The sequence below is a fragment of the Primulina huaijiensis genome, chromosome 12 (genome assembly GCF_012295235.1).
Source record: "Primulina huaijiensis isolate GDHJ02 chromosome 12, ASM1229523v2, whole genome shotgun sequence".
In the NCBI taxonomy this organism is placed as follows: domain Eukaryota; kingdom Viridiplantae; phylum Streptophyta; class Magnoliopsida; order Lamiales; family Gesneriaceae; genus Primulina; species Primulina huaijiensis.
In genome coordinates, this window is record NC_133317.1 from 8,577,172 (window position 1) to 8,598,861 (window position 21,690).

General features: G+C 37.9%; 2 protein-coding genes across 7 annotated transcripts in view; one reads left to right on the plus strand and one right to left on the minus strand.

Annotated features, from left to right (window-relative positions):
- The window catches only part of LOC140989807 (intermembrane lipid transfer protein VPS13), an 87,540-nt gene that overhangs the window by 60,690 nt on the left and 5,160 nt on the right, over positions 1–21,690 (plus strand). For 3 of the 4 annotated variants that reach the window (XM_073459226.1, XM_073459228.1, XM_073459229.1), the window contains 14 exons: positions 10,023–11,554; positions 11,641–12,836; positions 13,898–14,026; positions 14,111–14,266; positions 14,517–15,110; positions 15,186–15,257; positions 15,391–15,855; positions 15,978–16,161; positions 16,252–16,497; positions 16,576–16,891; positions 17,004–17,120; positions 17,433–17,706; positions 17,935–18,048; positions 18,116–18,199. In XM_073459226.1, the coding sequence (XP_073315327.1) occupies positions 10,023–11,554; positions 11,641–12,836; positions 13,898–14,026; positions 14,111–14,266; positions 14,517–15,110; positions 15,186–15,257; positions 15,391–15,855; positions 15,978–16,161; positions 16,252–16,497; positions 16,576–16,891; positions 17,004–17,120; positions 17,433–17,706; positions 17,935–18,048; positions 18,116–18,199 (5,479 nt within the window). The remainder of the gene's footprint in view (positions 1–10,022; positions 11,555–11,640; positions 12,837–13,897; positions 14,027–14,110; positions 14,267–14,516; positions 15,111–15,185; positions 15,258–15,390; positions 15,856–15,977; positions 16,162–16,251; positions 16,498–16,575; positions 16,892–17,003; positions 17,121–17,432; positions 17,707–17,934; positions 18,049–18,115; positions 18,200–21,690) is intronic. The other variant, XM_073459227.1, reaches the window with a different exon arrangement.
- LOC140989808 (zinc finger CCCH domain-containing protein 17-like) overlaps positions 1–21,690 on the minus strand; it is an 80,389-nt gene that overhangs the window by 49,459 nt on the left and 9,240 nt on the right. The gene's annotated exons all lie outside the window — the stretch shown is intronic.

Genomic DNA, 21,690 nt, shown 5'->3' on the forward strand with positions numbered 1-21,690 from the left:
ATGGATATTCGCATTATAGTGGATTCTGTCAACATAGCAGCGTATGAAACTTATGAAATAAGATCTTATGCTCAAGTGGTGGTTAACGGAGCCAGAGTGTTGGTGGGATGGGGTACAACGACAAGATTCAATGGGAACGCTAGCTACGTAGCACCTAAAAGTAACGATGGTATAATGGATTCGGAAAAACTCAAACATCAGCAGATAACAAACAAAGGAGGAGAAATTAAGAATAAAGCTCACAAATTGAGTTCGGATTTCACAGGTCATTCCAAAGGACTTGAGAGTGAGGGCACATTACAGAATTCAGATGGAAGAGGTTGTGCTTCTGAACCATGGCATCGAGAGCGGCAAATCAAGATTCTTAAGAAATTAATGCCGAAAGGAGAGGGTGATTTTATGAAAGGGACTATCAACAATACGGAGGAGGAGATAGCCCAAAAGAAAGAAATTTTGAGTTTGTTTATCAAAGAAAAATTCTGAAGCCAAAAAAACAATCAATTCACTCCAGACAGCAAGGAATTCCTAACCATACACTCAACGAGGATGGGGTACAAACAATGGGGGGAGCTGAGGGGATTTGGGAACATAAATTATTAAAAGAACAAATGGATGACAACTCGGATGAAGGATGCGACAACAGTGAATGCGACAGTCATATTTCTGAAACTTCAGATGAGTCCACTCCGCATTCAATGGATCTCGAAGATTTAGGGGGCTTTTTTGAATTATCTCCGAGGAAGGTTTGCACTGTACCCAATTCTATTCATCTTGATCAAAATTCTTTTTATTCTATGCCTGTGTCAGTCTCAAATGTTGGGTTGGTGAGAGAGGTAGAGAATAAAGGAGGGGTGGGAAATTCACCATTAGTTGAAAAGTCGGGTATCTCGGGGAACAATTCCTTAGGGCAGCAAGTTAGAAGTGATGCAGGAGGAAGTTCCGAGGGACTCGATATGATGAATAATGAGTGGGCGATCGAGAATGAGTGTCTATCGAAGATGGGTGTGGAAAAAGTGGATTTTTTGGAATTACAGGAAGAGAGGAATGATGGTGGCAGACAACAGTGTAGGCTCAGAGACATTGCGAGGGCTGAGGATGTGAAGATATGAAAGTTTTTTCATGGAATATTAGGGGTGGGGGCTCAGCTAGACGTAGGGTTTTGATACATGCAATCCTTGTTAAAGAAAAGCCAGATTTAATTGTGATGCAGGAAATTAAAAGAGAGGTGGTAGACAGGAGATTTATTGCAAGTATATAGAAATCAAGGTTTGTGGAGTGGGTTACATTACTTGTAGTTGGCCGGTCTGGGGGTATTTTGATCATGTGGGATCCAAGGTTCATTTCAGTTGAGGATAATTTGATAGGGGAATTTTCGGTTTCAGTCCATATTCAAAAAGATGAGCACATTGATTGGTGGTTTACAGCTGTATATGGGCCATTAACCCAAGTTTGAGAAATAATTTATGGGATGAATTGGCCGGGTTGAGGTTTTGTGTGGAGATAGATGGTGTTTGGGAAGAGATTTCAATGTGGTCAGAACATCAAGTCAGAAAATGAATAGTCGATCACAGACTTCGAGCATGCTTTGCTTTGATACATTGATACAAGAATTGGAGTTGTGTGATCCACCGTTACTGAATGGAAAGTTCATGTGGTCGAATTTAAGGGATACACCGATTTGTTGCAGATTAGACAGATTTTTGTTCACGGCTGGATGGACTGTAATCTATCCATTTTATAGGCAAACAATTTTGCCAAGAATCACCTCAGATCATTTTCCAGTGGTTTTGGACTTGGAAAAATGTAAGTGGGGTCCGACACCATTTAGATTCGAGAACTTGTGGTTGAAGGACAAAAGTTTTAAAACTCTTGCAGCATCGTGGTGGAACAATGCGGAGACTCAAGGATGGGAGGGATACAGATTTATCATGAAACTCAAGGCGATGAAGGGTGAGATAAAAAGATGGAACGAGGACGTCTATGGAATGATGGAAATGAAAGAAGTGGAGTTAAGACGAAAAATCAGCTTACTTGATGAGTTAGAGAGTGAGGGGTTGGGATTTGAACAAGTATCGACTGAAAGAAAAGAAAAAAAATGGTTGTTAGAAGAGCTAAATTGTCGTAAGAATCAAATCAACCATCAAAAAAGCAAGATCAAATGGATTAAAGAGGGGGATCAAAATTCAAATTTTTTCCACTCGCTATTGAATCACCGGAGGAGTAAGGCCACCATTAACAGATTGGAAAGGGATGATGGATCGATTACGAGTGACGAAGATGAAATTGTCTCCATTATCTTGAATTTTTTTAAGGAGTTGTATGATGTGACAGATGAGAGAAGTTGGGGGATTGCAAGAGTGGATTGGTGCCCCATTGGTGATGCATTGAGCCGAGAATTGGAGAGACAATTTTCTGAAGATGAGATAAAAATAGCAGTTTTTCAATGTGATGGTGGTAAGAGTCCAGGGGCTGATGGGTTTACCTTGGCTTTTTTTCAAGAATGTTGGGAAATAGTCAAAAGAGATTTAATGATGGTTTTCGATGAGTTCTTTCGAACCGGAATCATAAATGGTGTTACCAACGAAACCTATATTTGTTTGATCCGGAAAAAAAGTGAATCTATCAAAGTTAAGGATTTCAGACCGATAAGCCTCACAACAAGTTTGTATAAAATAATAGCAAAAGTCTTAACCGCAAGGATCAGGAATGTCATATCAGAGACAATATCAGAATCTCAGAATGCTTTTGTGGAGGGAAGACAGATTCTCGACTGTGGCCTTATAGCGAATGAACTTGTTGAAGAGGGAAGGAGAAAGAGAAAAAAGGATGGGTGCTTAAGGTAGATTTTGAAAAGGCTTACGACAATGTGAATTGGGATTTCCTTGATTTTGTTTTGATGAAAAAAGTGTTTGGAGATAGATGAAGAAAATGGATCTCAAAGGATGGGTGTCGAACGTAACATTCTCGGTTTTGATTAACGGGAGACCGAGGGGTAAAATTAAGGCGCATAAAGGCCTTAGACTGGGAGATCCATTGTCTCCTTTTTTGTTCAATCTGGTTGTGGATGTATTGGAGAGATTGATTGATAAAGCTAAAGGAAGAAATTTTATAAAAGGAATTGAGGTGGGTAGAGACAAAGTAGAGATATCTCACATTCAGTTTGCGGACGACACACTATTCTTTGTGTGGAATGAGGACCACATCAGGTTCTTGGTTCAAGTGGTGATATCATTTTGCCGTATGTCTGGATTAAGAATCAATTGGGAAAAAATGCGCTTTTGGGTATTCATTGTGATCAAAGGGAAGTTGACATGTTGGCACAACAAATTGGATGTGGTTTTGAGTGTTGGCCAATTACTTATTTGGGAATGCCTTTAGGTGGAAAGCCGTTAAAAGCTTCATTTTGGGAACCCATTGTGGCTAAAATGTCGAAAAAATTGGCGAGTTGGAAAAATGCTTTTTTGTCATGAGGGGGAAGATTAACATTGATATCATCGGTTTTAAATTCAATTCCGATATATTATGTCTCTTTTTAGAGTTCCAAAAGGTATAGTAGAGTTGATGGAGAAGATTTCAAGAAATATTTTTAGGGATGGAACGGATGGAGATTTGCATAGTCATTTGGTCGCGTGGAAACATGTGTGCAAACCTAAGGGAAAAGGTGGATTGGGTGTGGGCAATATTATTTTGAGAAACAAGGCCATGTTGGGGAAGTGGTGGTGGAAATTTTGTGTGGAAGATGGGACACTTTGGAAGAAAATTATTGTAGGTTTATATAGTTTACAAGAGAATGGGTGGGATGCAGGGTTGGCAAGGAACGTTACATTCAAGTGCCCTTGGAAGTTTATTTCCCGAATATACCCGACTTTTCAACAGCTTGTCTTAATTGAGGTGAGAGGGGGAAATAAGGCGAGATTTTGGGAAGATAGGTGGGTGGGGGAGTCGTCTTTCAAAGAGATTTTTCCATCTTTATTTCAGTTATCAACAGTTCATAATTTTCCTATTTCATAATTTGTGTCGTTCGATAATGCAATTTCTACTCATTCTGGGGACTTTCATTTTAGGAGGGCAGTCAGCGATCATGAACTTCTTTAGTTGTCCGAGCTATTACGTGTGTTAGAGTCAATTAGGTTGATTGAAGGGGTAGATGATTTAAGAGTCTGGAGAGGGGATTCTTCTGGTCTTTTTTCGGTTAAATCATTCTTCGAGTCTTTTTATCCTCTTACACGTTTTCCGATTTTTACTCATCACGATCAAATTTGGAAAGTACCGGTTCCAAAAAAAATTCAAGTTTTCTCGTGGACTGCAACTTTGGGTAAGCTACCGACCTCAGAGACGATACAAAAAAAGTGGCCCTCAATTGCTAATTGCCCAAATTGGTGTGTGTTGTGTAGAAATGACAACGAAACTCAGGATCATACAATCATACATTGTCCTTTCACGATCGGATTGTGGGCTAAAGCTTTGCAAGAACTTGGATTATTTTGGGTATTGCCGAAGTCAACAAAGGATTTATTTGGTATGGATTTGGGGCGATTGACTGGAAAGAGGGGAAGAACTTTTTGGCAAGTCGTGGTTCATTGCATATGCTGGACAGTATGGTTGGAAAGAAATAGAAGAATTTTTGATGAAATAGCAGGAAATAGAGAACATTGCTGGGAAAGAATCAAGATAACAGTAGCTACGTGGATCGGAACTCTTGATGACTTCAAGAATGTCTCCATCTTTGATCTATTGCGAGATTGGGCTTTTGTGTTTCATTAAATCAAATTAGTGATATGTACTTCATGATAGTGGACCTATAGTCCACTGATGTAATTGTTCTTATCATATCAATAATAAAATATCGTTTCTTAAAAAAAAAAAAAAAAGAATTTCCTCCTATATTCTTCTGCCAAAGAAATATGGGATGCAGTCTGGGATACGTACTCTGCCCGAGACAACACTTCCCCCACGGGTCGGGGCCCCGCGAGGAAAACCCGAAATTGGGACGGAGATCCCGATTTTTTCAGGTTCGGGTTCGGGGATTTTTTAAAATCCTTAAAGTAGTTCGGGGCGGATATGAGATCACTATCCCCATCCTCGAATCCACCCCGAAAATAATATCAATAAAATAATAATGTTATTAATATTAATAATATAATCTGTCTGAATTATTCAGCATGGAAAACAACCTTCATGACGTCCGCCAAGGTGAGGACACGGTCACAACTTATTTCACCGCGCTCACAAAACTTTGGCAGCAGCTAGATCTGTTCGAATCACACGACTGGAAGTGTGCATTGGACCAAGCACAATTCAGGGAAATTGTCGAGACCAAACATGTATTCAAGTTTTTTCTGGGCCTTGATACATCTCTCGATGAAGTATGTGGTCGTATCTTGGCCACTAAACTGCTGCCAGGACTCTGTGCTGTCTTCTCCAAGGTTCGTCACGAGGAAAGTCGTCAAAAGTTGATGTTGGTGCACGCCTCCTAGCGATGCTTCTGCCCACCTCCTAGCGATGCGCGTCTCTCGCCCGCCTCCTAGCGATGCTTCTGCCCTTGCGACCGCTCGACCATCATTTCCTTCCTTCTCCGACAATGGTGCGTGCCATTCGCCACACACGATATCCATTATCAGTCCTCATGTACGGAATGGTTGACTTTGGTGTGATAAGTTCAAGAAACTGAACCATATAGTGGACACCTGTTGGCGCATCCATGGCAGACCGGCGGATTGGAAACCAAATAGGGAACGCCGTGCTTATTCAGCTACTGTCTCTACGTGGCTTCTCCTGTCTCGCAACAGCCTTTCACCCAGCAACAGCTTGATGCTCTGCAACGCCCGTTCAGCCAAATTTCTGCTCAATCAACGACATTTTTGAGTACGGGCAATGCGGTAAACCAAGGTGATTTTCCCATCGCACTTGCTTTGAATAGGTTTTGTCTTCTACATAGATTGTAGACTCGGTCACCTCTGATCGTATGATGGGTAGTCTTTCAATCTTTAGCTCTTACAAGCCGTGTGCGGACTCTCGTTCTGTACGAATTGCTAATGGTTCCAGTTCAAAGGCCTTGGGTGTTGGTTCTACACAACTTTCCCGTGACATTTGCTTACACTCTGTGCTTTTCGTCCCTGATCTTACTGTTAATTTACTATCCGTGAGCAAGATTAATGCCGCCCTCCACTGCACTACTAAATTCTATGGTAATTTTTGTCTCTTTCAGGAATTGGCATCAGGGAAGACGATTGATAGTGCTGAACTTTGTGCTGGATTGTTTCTCTTCTAAATGGAGCCTACCTTCAAGACTGCACCATTGAGTATCCCAAGGCCGCCTTTTCCAATTTCTTGTTATAGTTTTAATTCCAATAAAGAGAGTGATATTCTTATATGTCACTATAGACTAGGTAATCCGAACTCTGTACTTAGCAAAATTGTTTCCATTCTTATTTCGTAATAATAAATCGTCTTTACTTCAGTGTGATGTTTGTCAAGTTTCCAAACACACTCATAGCCCTTTCAAGCCACAACGGTACAAACCATCAAAGCCCTTCTCCCTCATCCACGGTGACATCTGGGGTCCATCAAAAATAAAAAACGTGACATGTACTCGTTGGTTCCTTTTGTTTGTGGATGATCATACTCGCGTTTCATGGGTATTCCTCATGAAAGACAAGTCCGAAACAACTTCCTTGTTCAAATATTTTATTCAATGATTCAAAGTTAGTTCTCTGCTCAAATACAAGTCCTCCGCACTGATCGTGCTCGTGACTACTTTAATTATGTGTTGGGTCAGGGGATTGTCCATTAAAGTTCCTGTGTCAACACACCTCAACAAAACATGGTTTCTGAACGGAAAAATCGCTACCTTCTCGAAGTTACCCGTTATCTTCTGTTTACACATAGTCCCTCGCCATTTTTGGGGTGATGCGGTACTCACTGCCACTTACCTAATTAATTGTATGCCTTCCCGTGTCCTCAACTACAAACCCCTATTGAGGTTTTTCTTGAATATCTTCCTCAAACACGTCCTAAACTCTATTCCCCTCAAAGTCTTTGGGTGTTCTGCCTTCGTCCATATCCATTCCCAACATCGTGGGGAACTCGACCCGCGAGCTATCAAATGCATTTTTCTTGGGTACTCTCCCCACCAGAAAGGCTACAAATGCTATTGCCCGATCACCAAAAAGTTTTATCTTTCTCTTGATGTCACTTTCTTCGAAAACAAACCCTTATATCCCTATTTATCCATTCAGGGGGAGAGCAACATCAATGGTGAAAGTTGAAATGAATCTCTAAATTGGGATCCCAATTCATTTGCCGACTCAATCTCTGTCAATCAAGAACCTAAACACCTATCAACTTCCTCAGACACACCCCTCAAGGTTTATTCAAGAAGGAAGTTTATCTAAATGGACAGACAACAAGACACAACACCTAGTCAGCCAGTCAAAGACTCCTCTACGAGACCAATTCCCAATGTAAAAGACCAAGGTACTGCTGAACTTGACATTAGTTCTCCCATAATTGATAAATGTGACATTGATGACAGACCTGTTGCATTGAGAAAGGGAACTAGAACATGTACCTAACACCCGATATGTAATTTTGTTTCATTTAAATCATTATATCCTGCGTATCACGTGTTTGTGTCCAGTTTAGATCAAGTTCAAGTGGAAGTTTGCGGCCATCGATGAAATCAAAGCACTAGAAAAGAACAATACATGGCATATTACTGAACTTCTCTCGGGAAACGAACGGTTGGGTGCAAATAGATATTCACAGTGAAGCATAAGGCTTCATTGAACGATATAAAGCAAGACTTATTGCTAAGGGATACACTCAGTATTACGGAATAGATTATCAAGAGACATTTGCTCTGGTAGCAAGACTCAACACCGTCAGGGTACTCTTATCAATTGATGTCAATCTTGATTGGCTACTATTCCAACTGAATCTTAAAAATGCATTCCTCAACGTGGAAATGGAGGAAGAGGTATACATACATGGATATTCACTCAGGGTTTGTGAAAGAAGTAGCGAAACACAAAGTGTGCAAGTTAAAAAAGTCCCTATATTGTCTTAAACCGTCACCTCCAGCCTGGTTTCATTGGTTTACCAATGTGTTGACTAAAGAAGGGTATTTACAGTGTCAAATAGATCACACATTATTCGTCAAGCACACCGAAGGAAGGACTACCGCTCTCATTGTCTACGTTGATTATATCGTTCTCACAGGGGAGAGTGAACCAGAAATGACTCGCATAAAAGGAATTCTCTCAAGGGAATTTGAAATGAAAGATCTTGGAAAACTTAAATTTTTTTGTGGTTGGAATTTGCAAGATCATCTCATGGAATTTCAATCTTGCACCAAAAATATGTTCTAGATTTACTGAGAGAGACTGGAATGTTGGGGTGCAAACCAGTTGACACTCTAATGGAACCAAATGTGAAAATGGGTATGAATCAAGATCACGTGTTTGTTGACAAAGGAAGATACCAGCGATTGGTCGGAAAATTGATCTACCTATCATCCACTCGACCTGACATAGGATACACCATAAATGTTGTCATTCAGTACATGTCTAAACATACTGAAGAACACATGGAGACGGTATACCGAGTGCTGCAGTACTTGAAGGGAACACCTGGAAAAAGATTGCTCTGTTGGAAGACTACAATCAGAAATGTTACAGTCTACAGTGAGATTTTTCGATCTATCGATTCATGTACATTGACTTGATCTAGGTTTTGTTTATATATATCGATTCATGTACATTCAATAATAATAAGAATTTTATTTCACCAAACTACAATAGTATTTGTTTTGAGAGAGATTTTTCGATTAAAAATGCTGAGTTTTTATGATATGCATACCGGAATTAGCAATATAGGAGATTGACGAATAGCACAGCAAGGAAAAGCATAAAAAGTCTACGAGTGACTCTTACCCACTTTTCGTTCCTACTTTAGAGAAGCTAGACTTCACTTATATAAAGTCATGTATCTACTCTTTAGATTAAAATTAATCTAAATTTAATTGGAATGATTGTCAAAAGTGAAATAATTGTTGAAGATTACAACATAATTTAAGAATAGTGATAGAAAACTCTATGATCAAGATCATCCATTTCCTTATATGGTGTTAGCCTGTCATACTATGCCTTGTAGACAGAAATGTTGAAAGCAAAAGTGTAGTTGGTCATCCACGTAGGGTTTGTTTCTAGTTCCATTGAAATCTCCAGCACCCTTTTCTGCTGACATCAGATGCCGAAATTATTTAAATTATTATCTTTGGACTCTGAAAACCATTTGATGCAAAGACAGCTTAGCAACTCAATACCACAACATATGAAACTTCATTTCCTTCTATTGCAGAAGCTATTCAGCATTAGAATAAGTATTTTGCTGCATTAGAGACCCTGTATTGAAATGCATTTTTCTTTGAGGTTTCCCCTTGCACTTCTGCCAGCATAAAATTACCACAATCAGTAAAATTAAATATTGTAAAATTGCTACGGAGTTGATCTTGAAATCTCATTTAACATCTATTTTGATATGCCTGCTTTATGTGATAATTTTGTATTAGCAAATCCAGTATGAAGAAGATTCTTACATGATTTTTATCATTAAGGTAAATTTCAAATGTTCATTTAATTCATGCTTCTGAGCTTGTGGGTTTGGATTTGTGTAGCAATAACTGTGAACTTAAATGGTTGTCAACGAGTTTAATGGTGGTATTTAAATACATTGCATGGAATGTTTTTAGTTCCTGAATCTACATAATAAGTCCACACACATAAAAAGAAATTGGATCAATCATTAATTTGATTCACGCTTGAAATTATTCAAAATGGGCTTTTAGGTGAGAGATTTTCACCTTAATGTCATGCTTCATAACTTGAGGGCTGGAGGGGTCAAATTGAAACCAAAATTATGTAAAGAGAGTAGGTTTTTAGAATTCCTTAGAAAGATGTGCTTGACGAACATCCCATTTAAATAAATCTATTTTTACCATTTAAACTCCCACTGAATTTCAGGTACGATCAACGAGATTTTCCTGAGTGTTGGGTCTGTGTGAAAGCGTGTAGGATAACTACTAGGTTGATGACAGATGATTGTGAAACTAACATCCTTTGCTCAGCTGGAAGTATGGAAGGTTGTGATTCTGTGAGTCCAAACAACTTGGGTGTAAGTCTTGATGGTCAAATTGGACATTTGGTTGATCAAAGTTCAGTTGTTGATGGTTGCATTGTTCTGCATTATGAGGCTCACAGAAATGAGCACAGGTATTCAATAAGCTCAAGTGATCTTGAGATTCATTGCCATCCCTTCTTTGTCGGGCGATTGATTGGATTTATGGAAAAAATCGCAGTCAGTGGAACATCTATTGAGGATAGGACGCCAGATCCAGAAGATGCAAATGTCTCATCAAGCCAAAGTTCGAATCTTCGACACTATGGTCTTTCGAACACCTATGACAGTTCTTTTGAGCCAGCACTTATCTCACTTAATCGTTCTCCTTTGCACACCATTGATAATCTTAGGCCTCTCTCTAATCTGGAGAATAGAGCTGATGGTATGTGGCCTAAAATGAGTACAGTCCTATGTTTAGAAGACCAGAAGAACAGGGACCCAAAATTAAGTGTTACAGGCGAAGCAAAACTTCTTTCAGCTCCGCTGATTAACTGTGGGCTTGATGCTGATTGTTCACTACTAACTTCAGTTGTTGATTTACTTCTTGTCACGTTGAATCTTGGCAGTGTCACTGTGCATTTTCATGATTCCTCATGCATTGTCGGAACTATTATGGTGCCCTTAGCAAAATCTGTAATTCACATTTCTCCAGACTTTTTGGACATAGTTTGTTCTACTGATGGAATGACTCTTTCTTCGATATGGTGCTCTCAATTAATCAATGAATTTCTTTGGGGGCCCTTGTCACCAGATCTTTCTCCAATTCTAAACTTGCATCTGAATAAAGGAAATGTCAATGCTCAAAATTCACAGCTTGAGTTAAGCTTTAACATCCAGAAAGTATCCTGCATGTTGCCACCTGAGTTTCTGGCGATAGTTATTGGCTATTTTTCACTTCCTGATTGGAGTTCTTATGCAAACAAACAGCTTGCTGTTGACACGAGTTGTGAAAACCCCAGTACAATTACGTATAAGTTTGAGATAGTAAATTGCAATGTGCTTACACCTTCTAACGGTGATTACTCCGAGTTCCTAAAGGTTAATATTTCCCAACTTTGTATTATCTTTTCAGAAAACTGTGCTGGGAGTTCTGCAACAAGGGATATTCCGTCTGCAAGCTGTATAAGTGCTAGCAAGTTTGCCGACAGAAATAATTGTTTAGACTTCTATGGATGTGATCTATTTTTAACACTTTTAATACTGGAAAGTGATATAGACAATTCTTCAAGTAGATATCGAACTGTGACTTTGATAGCACCACTCAGCGCAGATGTATGGATAAGAATACCTCAAAATAATGAAATTTCCGATTTCGCATCTTCTTATCCAATATGTATCATGGCTATGGTCAATAACTGCCAGCTTGATGTTGAAGGTATGGAATTTTAATATTTTTGTGGTAGTTAATTTTCATGTTACTTTTTGTAGCATCTCTTAATTGTTGTGCCTTTTCCTTTACAGAAGTATGTGCAATCTCCGGAATCAAGGGATTGGGCTATGTTTTCGATCAATTTTCATTGGTTGGCGAAGAATCCCAGATTTTTTCATCTGATGTTCCTCATTTTTTAAGGACGAAGAAACAACTCCATGAAACTGCTACATTCTTTTCTGAAGCATCGAGTACGACCTTAAATGAGATGCGGTTCTGTGTAAGGTCATTGTCATTAAGATTGCATCAACTGAAAAACGTCCTACCCTGTTCTGAACTCATGGCAGAGGCTGAAATGGAGTTTGTGTGTTCTATATCATTAGAGAATGGCAGACTGTATTTTTTGGATATTTCATTCTCTTCTCTAGCACTATTTTCATTGGTGAACTGTGTGATGCTTGCCAAATGCAGTTGTCCTGGCTTTGGTTCATCAGTTCTTGATTTAATTATATCAATGTCAGATGGTAGTGAAAATCATCTTGTTGTGTCCCTTCCTTGTTTGAATGTGTGGCTATACTGGTTTGACTGGAATGAGGTCATTGATCTACTTCATCTATACAACGAACAACTGGCAAAAGTGTTCAAGTCAAGCGCATTGACAGAAATTGTGACCGACATTCCTAGTGATGCTCATAAGTATGTATTTGGCGATGGCTCAAATCATGATGCATCACCAAATATGAATAAAATTTCTGGTTTTCCTTCTGTAACGTTGGATCATATTGGCCTGGAATTTCATTTTCCTGCTCGTGTTAACACAGCAGCCTACAACTCCTTTATTCATCCCTACATTCACAATAAGCAAACTTTGGACAATCACCTCCGATTGTTATCTGAAATTCAGAATTGCTTTCTTTCCGTTAGCCTGGAAAGCAGAAGCATAGAAGTGGCTGTTAATGGTAAAACTGTGATATTGACAATGAGTTCTGGAAATTTGAGTGGGATGCTGAGACTATTTGTGGATGACAATGCACAAACTTGGCCCCTTTTTCTACTGTCTAAAATTCAGATTGAGGTAGAAATTTATGAATATGAGATGGAGAATGTGATAATCAAAATGGTTGTTCTATGCGACAACGTGGATTTTTCGCTCTCAAATAAAATATTGTACCTTTCATACTTTGCACGGTTCCAAAGATCTGAAGAAATGTCGCCACAATCTATTTTCAAGAAGATGAACATTCAAGTGCAATTAAGGAAAGTTTCTGTTCTTTTAACTGATTGGAAGGTAATCTAGTTCTTTTGAAGCGTCATTTCTTCCATATTAGGAAGGGGCAGTAGCCTAGCCAGACATTTCCTTTACTTTTGTTTTAGCTTTGCTATGTTTGACTACAACACATTTATGAACGCCATATAAGTGATATCAAAATTTAAACAATAATCAGATGACATCATAAAGAATCAAGATTAAGTGGAATAAAGTAATCTAAGCAAGTATGTGAAGTGGACTATAATTTTTTGGGCTCACATCAGCATATAATAGTTTATTTGTTGCTATTATTTTAGTTGTGGAGATATTTTTTGTAATATGTTTGTTCCTTATTGTTTTTATGTATTGTACCTGGGTAAGGTAGATCTTCTGTTTTATTGTAGGTCGTGCTAATGGTCCGTTTTGTGTTTTGTAAAATATTTTAGTTCATTAATACACTATAGGACACAGTATACCCCTTATGCATCCTAATGGTGTTTTTTCAAAAAATTGGATAAAATAGCTTTCGAGTTTTGCTTCTTGATCCACTTGGATCATTGCAAAATTCAAGGTTGAGTTGATTTTCTTCTCTTTTTAAATTATAAAACTTCATATCTTGTACTTATGTTGGTTTGATCATTTGGTGTATTGGAGTTTGGGCTTGTGATTTGTAAAAGTATTTTAGTTCATTAATACACTGTAGACGTGACATAACCCATGTATCGTAACTGTGTTTTCTCAACAGATTAGGAAATAAGCTTTTAGGTTTTTCTTCTTGATCCGTTGTGATCAATTTAAATTGATGTTGAATATAGTTTCTTTTCTGGAACAGCCTATGTAAAATTCATTTCTGAAAGGGTTCAGACTAGAAAAGCTTGCTGTTTTTTAATCTTTTTCTACAGATTGTTGTAGTAGGATATTTCATAACCAAGTAATTTATGTGGGATACAGAATGAAAATCCATATGAAGGTGAAACTTCTCTTTCATTCAAAAAGAACATTTTCTGATACGTTTGTGTGAATAGTTGATAAATTTGGTCAGTGCTTCTAATGACTTGACATTTCTGAATTTTTTTATTTGTCTCTTTGTATTATCTCAGCAGACTTCTAGTGGACCGTTGCTGGAATTTCTCGTGAGAAACTTTACTTTTTTGTCTAATGTTACTGAGGACGAAACTGAAGGATCAGTTATGTGTGAACTCCAAGTGAACTACTACAATATTGACAAGGTAATACCGAAGAAAATATCATAATCTATTAGCTCTTGATATGTTGTTAAACTGTGGTGCTATTTGTTTATAAAATTCTATTAGGTCTCGTGGGAGCCTTTTGTGGAACCTTGGAGTTTTTGGTTAAGCGTGATCAGAAAGCATGATGAAAGTGCTCTCTTCAATAATGCTATCATGACAGACATCAATCTCGAATCTAAAGCTCGTCTCAATTTGAATATCAATGAAACACTCATTGAGGTATTCATCTTTTTATTCTTGTGGGAAAAGTTTTAATTGTTTCTTTAAACTCGTGGATACATTGAGTTGTTTATAGTAGTGATTGTTCATGAAAATGTGTCATTTTAACTAGGCTTGCAAACTCAAGTTGGTCGTTGATTTACTGTCTTCCTGTGCTTCTGTTTTCCTTTTAAAGTTTTCACTCTTCATAATGTTTAGATGTAGTCGCATTCAAGTGTTCGACTGATGCGCTCAATGTTGTCACTTAAAGGTTATCTCAAGAGCACTTGAAATGATCAAGGATGCATGGGGCCTCATTGAAATGACGGAAAGCCGAGATCTCTCAAATTCTCCGATAAGAAAGAATCCAGAAACAGCAAGATATGCTCCATACATGCTGCAAAATTTAACCAGTTTGCCCCTAGTATTTTATGTCTGCCAATGGCAACTTGGGGCTAATGAGTTGGATGTGTCCCCATCAGAAGGTGTCCTGCAGCCTGGTTCTTCTGTTCTTGTTTACATCAATGAATCACCTGAGAAATTACTTTTGCGTTGTAGACCAACACAGTCTTCTGACAGACTTAACGACAATCAATCACTTGAAGCAGCACAACGATATGTTATTTTCCAATTAGAGGGTACATCTATGCCATCTATGCCTATTTCAATGGACCTTGTTGGTCGCAGATACTTTGATTTAGACTTTTCAAAATCATCACATTCAGAAATTAATGGTGATGCAAATACCATGAAAAAAAACGTTCCAACAGACATGGGCACAAATGCAGTTAAAGGATTTGTTATTCCTGTAGTAGTTGATGTTTCTGTACAGCACTATACAAAGTTGATGCGATTATATTCGACGGTACGTATCAAGCCTGACATCGATTTGGATGTTTTTGGTTCATGCTAGCCTCTTAGAAACTATTTATTTTTTCAGGTTGTAATTTTGAATGCGACTTCTGTATCACTTGAACTTCGGTTTGACATTCCACTTGGTGTGTCTCCAAAGGTAATCTGATGAATTTATTTTCTCTCTCAAACACACATGCACACACACAGATATTTAGTGGTTGGAGGGCAGTAGGGGGAATCCTTGTGCATTGTTGTCGGTTTTAGGTTCCTAATACCTCTTTTTTATTCAGATTTTGGGTCCTATATATCCCGGTCAAGAGTTTCCTCTTCCCCTTCATTTGGCTGAAGCAGGCTGTATTCGATGGCGTCCTCTTGGTGACATGTACCTATGGAGTGAATCTTATAATATCTCAAGTATTATCTCTCAAGAAGTTAGGATTGGGTTTTCGCGGTCCTTTGTTTGCTATCCTTCTCACCCTAGTTGTGAGGCATTTCGCTGTTGCATTTCTGTGCATGATCAGAGCTTGCCTCCAATTGGAAAATTAAAGAGAGTTTGTAGCTCAATTGATCTTGTTTGTGGCCACCGGTCTTTGAATTATCTGAGTCAATCCATGATTAATTTGGAGATACCAAAAAATCGGTTTCTATATCAAGTGATGCTGACTAGTCCATTAGTTTTGAAGAACTATCTCATGAAGTCAATGTCTTTGACATTAGAAAATGCTGGTGTCAAGCGTAATGCCATCCTTTCAGAGGTCTGGTGCATATTTCTGCTTGAAATTATGCATTGATATAATGGAATTTGTGGTTTCTTGTGCTTTTGTAAAATTTCTACTTGGAACTTCTGTTTGACTTTAAATGTACTGGTTATTTTCAGGTTGAAACTTCTCTCTTTCATATTGATTCATCGCATGACTTATCTTTAACATTCAAAATGCGTGGATTTAGGCCTTCAGTTCTAAAGCTTCCTCGTGCTGAATCATTTAGCACAATGGCTAGGTTCGGTGGGACAAAGTTCTCTTTATCAGAAGTAATTAGATTTGATCCTGAGTTTTCAGATGGTAATGTTATTTTTAGTGTTTATCAGCCAAGAATTTTTGTATCAATAGATCTTTTGTTAAGATGCATAGTTGATTATTTTAATTTGTTAGGACCACTATATGTTACCATGGAGAAGATGATGGACACGTTCTCTGGAGCTCGTGAAATATTAATATCTGTTCCCTTTTTGCTCTATAACTGCACTGGATTTTCTCTAGCTCTTTCAAACTCTTTCAGTGAAACAAATGGATATAGCTGCATTCCTTCATGCTATAATTTGGACGAGCAAAGGATGCTTGTCAAAAAGAAAGATGGTCTAGGTCTTATCTGTCCTAGCCAGGAATTACCTGCAACAGGTGATAGCTGGATGATAAAAAAAATTGCTGTTGAAATCACGCAACATATTTTTCACATTCGTCTACTATTTTTCCCAGGATCTACCCGTGAACCAAATTCAAGTATACCTGATTTTGTTGGGAGTGATTGTATGAAGGTCAATGCCTACTTGTTTTCTCCTGATCCCAATTCATATTCTGGAGATATTCTGGTCAAGCTAGGAAGGTGCTTTCCTCCTGTTCAGGATGGTTACCCCAAGTGTTCATGGTCTGCCCCATTTTCACTAGTCCCTCCTGCTGGTTCAACTGATGTTCTTGTTCCTCAACCCTTCTCGACATCGGGGTATGTGATATCTGTTTGCGCTGTGGCTGCACCATTTTCCGGGAGGACAAAAATTATCACTTTCCAACCTAGGTATTTTCTTGAAATCGTTGTGTTTCAGTTGATTACGAGCTTAAGCACCTGCTTAGTTAATTTCCTGGCTATTTGTTATTTCAAATGGCGTATTTGTTTGCTAATATGACAGATATGTGATTGCTAATGCATGCACCAAGAATTTATGTTATAAGCAGAAGGGAACAAATTATCCTTTCATTTTGGAAGCTGGACAGCATTCCCATATTCAGTGGATAGATACAACAAGGTTTGCTGTGTTATGCTACTCATGAAGAAAAGTTTTGCCTTTCCATTTGGACGCCATTAGTTTGGATTATGCACATCCTTTTCGGCTGCATTTCAATTTTGATATTAATTACAGTTTTGGCTTTGATGGATAAATAAATTTGTGTCCGTACGAATTTACCAAGGATACATTAATTTTCAATTCATTTTCAACGTCACAACTTCAGTTTTTCTCAATTTCATAGGTTTGATCACATGGCATGAGGAGTAAATTCATGTATTGTGTACCTCACATGCTCCTTGTTGGTAATCCACTTTCTGCCTTGCCTTTTAGGGAATTACTGCTGTGTGTTCGCTTTGACGGCCCAGGTTGGGAATGGTCTGGATGCTTCACACCTGAGCAGTTAGGCGAGACTCAAGTTAAAGTACGCAACTATATGACAACTGCTGCGAGGATGATACGTGTGGTAGCTCGGCGTGCTGACATTTCTGTTGGGGAAGAAACAATTGTTGGGAGCTTGAGTGGAAACTCTGACACAAACTTGATTCTTTTGTCGGATGATGATTCAGGCTTTATGCCATATAGAATTGATAACATCTCGAGGGAGGTTAGTGATTTTTTTTTTTTGGTTTTTGCGTTTGTTGGCGGTCTCTCCATATATAATTGTATTTTTTACTTTAATTGCTGAACTTAGGGTTACCATCCTAAAGGCTTGGAAAAATCTATTATTTTCTCTCCCTGGTATTTAATGTACTAAATAATAATGCTCTTGACATTTATTTATTAAGCATGGTTGTTTTATAAGTGGAAGTTGATACCTCTTTTATACCTTCAGAGGTTGCGGGTATACCAGCCCAAGTGTGAATCTTTTGAGACAGTGATTCACCCTTACACATCTTCCCCTTTTGCTTGGGATGAACCTTGCTATCCACATATTCTCAATGTTGAGGTATGATTATTTTGACTGTCTTAGCTAATCACTTTTAGGGGTAAATTTCTTTTTGAGGTTTTGTCAGGTACCTGGTGAACGTATTTTAGGATCATTTGCCATTGATGAGCCATCTCCAGATTCACATGTGTACCTGCCTACGACTTTAGAGGTACTATTTTATGTACTCTAATATTTATCCTCTGTTAAAATTGGCTTTTTTCTTTACACAAGGTAATGCAAATTGTTAGAAATGTTGTCATTTAGGAAATCATGCAACCTTTTTTTATCATTGCTATCCTTCACACTAAATTGACATTTATGTAAATACTGCACACGTAAACAAATAACTATTATGTTTACGTTTCTATGTTTACATTTCTATTAGCTTTATTTAATCTTATCAGCAAAATGATGAATGGTTGATGTTAAGAATGCACTCAAAAGCTACTTGATCCAAATGCTTTTGAACTCAAATTTTAATTTGTGAAGAAAGATCCGCCATTTTGAAAGAGAAAAAAAAGCTCTAGGAGATCCCATGTTGTCCACGTTGTGTTCTGCACATATGGATTATCATCCATTCGATCGAGTATAAGATATTAACACGATATCGGCAAAGCTTTATCATGGATTTCCAGGAATTTTTGCTTGAGTGTGAGATGTTAACTAAAATATGTTGCTGTTGCCGGATGAATATTTTTTGGCTATCGGTCGATTTGGTGTTGTAATAAAGGAATGGATTCTATGGTCATTGAAAGAAGATTTCGGTTGGGATTAAACTAGCAAGAAAACTAGATCAAGTAATAGTAAATTGGAGTAAATCCATGTCGTACCCACAAGGGTTATTATGTAATTACTAGGATATAAATTATTTAATTTAATCTATACTAAATAAATTAAGTGAACTTTTCAAATTATTAATCTAATTGGAATATAATAAATTAAATTCGAATAAACTTTGCAACTAAATCAATTGAAGGCAAGATTAAATTAGGGTACAATTAAATTTCAAGAAATGACCAAGATATGCAACAGTACCAAACTTTCAATTATTGCCACATATTAGATTCAAGCAAGCATGAATGATTCAAAGTCACGACAAAATTCTTTATCTTAACTATAAACCATTTCTAGAACTAATACTCATTGACGTGAATAGAGCAATAGGGCAAATGAGAATGAGACAATCTTATTCCTTAACAAATGAAAATATACGGCGCAAATTTATAGAGAATTATCCTACCAAACCTGCCTAGGTAAATTATTACTACCCGATAAACTCTTTCCATTTGTTATTCAGTTAGATTATTCATAAATTGACTAATAACGTTAACAACAAATCCAATATTTGGTCGTATGTGCGACAAATCTTTAGTTTGCCAACTAATCGTTGATATCTTCCCTTGTCAACTTGAGGTCAATCATTTCTCATGCCAAGCTTGACGTTTGGATCCTTTGGAGTCTCTACCAGTCGGCACCCTAGCATACATGTTTCCTTCAAGAGGTTTTGTGCATACTTTCTTTGAGATATTGATATTCGAAGGGCTGATCTGGGTACTTCCATTCCCGGAAAATACTTTAAATGCCTCAGGTCCTTCATCTCACATTCTTTTGAGAGCAAAATTTTGATGCGAGCAATTTCTTCCTCATTATTTTCTGTAAGGACATTATCATCAACATAAACATGATCACAGTAATTTTACCTCCTTCTCAATGTTTAACAAACAGGGTGTGGTGAAACTGACACTGGGTGTATCCATCTCCTTTTTGAACAGAGGTGTACTTGATAAACCAAGCTCGAGGCGACTGTTTGAGACCATATAGTGACTTTCCTAGCTTACACACTTTGTTGATCATTGTTTCTTATTCAAATCTTGGTGGAATATCCATATAGACTTTCTCCTCAAGATCTCCATTAAAAATTGCATTCTTCATATCAAGTGATACAACTGCCAATCTAAGTTTGTTGCCACTGACAAAAGTACTTGGATGGTGTTGAGTCTAGCAACAGGGGCAAAAGTCTCTTGGTAGTCAATCCCATAAGACTGTGTGTATCATTTGAAACGTTCAATACTTCCGTCGGCTTTGTATTTAACTGTGAATATCCATTTGCATCCTATAGTACTATTTCTTTGTGGAAGCTCGGTGATCTCCAAAGTTTTGTTCTTTTCAAGTGCTTGTATTTCATCATGAGTGGCGGCTTTCCAATTTGGGTCTTGGAATGCTTCTTCAATAGAAGATGGAATCTGAACTTGATCCATCCTGGATACAAAAACTTGATATGCAGGTGATAAATGTTCAACGGAAACAAAGTTACATATCAGATGTTTTGTACAAGTTCTAGCTCTTTTTCTTAGTGCAATATGTCTATCATCTGGATCATTGTGTTCAAATACATGAGAGTCATTGTCAAGTTCAGTAGTACCTTTATTGTTCTCGCAAGAAACTGGCAGTGTAGAAATGTTATTGGCTGGCTGTAATCCGAAAGAAATTTATTGTGAGCAAATATGAGTTACATGATAACGGTTGGGACGCAGGTTTACCAAGATATTGTATATTTAGAATTTTGTGGAAGTTTATTTCAAGAATTTATCTGGTTTTTCATCAATCTACGAGGGTAGTGGTTAGATGGGGTAATAGGGTAAGGTTATGGGAGGATAGGTGGTTGGGGGATTCTTCTTTTCTTGATCTTTATCTTATTATATTTCAGCTTTTGTCGGTTCATAACGAGACTATTTTTAATTTTGTCCAGGTGGAGGAATATTCTCCACTTCCTTCTTATCTTGGGACTTGGATATGCAGAGAGATCTCTGAGGAACGAGGAATTGAACGAGTTGAGTTCCTTGTTAGGATCTTTAGAGAGTGTCTGATTGGTTGAAGGGGTTGATGATACTATGGTTTGGGAAGGGGATCCTTCAGGAGTTTTCTCAGTCAAATCTTTTCCGATCAGTGATTTTCTATTATTTCACGCGTGTCGGATACCTCAAAATCCGTGTCGTTGACTTTGTGTAGGGTTGACCAGCCGGATATGTTTTGGACACGGCGAGGACACGCCATGGATACGGAGTGGATACGTTTTTCGGATACGTTTGGTCAAAATTGCAAATATTTAAAAGTTTAAGGGGTTAATTAAAAAAATTAAAATTTCTAAAGACTAAAAACAAAATAATTTAAAATAAATTGGGCTGGGCTTTTAAATCCCTAAATACATTTTTCCGTCTCTTTCATTCTATTTCTGCTCAATACTAAATTTATATAAATATAAATATATATATTTTGTAATGATTGTCGTATCCTAGCCGTATCGTGTCTTATATTTTCAAAATTTGACGTGTCGCCGTATCCGTATCGTATTCGATACGATACTCGTACCCGTATCCATGCAACATAGCCTCTCTTTCATGTCATTTGGAAAAGTCCGATCCCAACAAAGGTTCGAGTCTTTCTCGTGGACTACAATGTTGGGTAAACTGTCTACTTGTTAAATGATGCAAAAGAAATGGCATTCGTGTGCGCTGTGTCCAAATTAGTGTCTTGTGCCGGAAGGAGATGGAGAATCAAGATCATCTACTTATTTAGTGTTTTTTCACGAGTGTTCTTTGGAGGAGATAAATTTGGTATGGGTAGCTCCAAGATCTCTGCCCGAGCTATTTGAGGCAGATC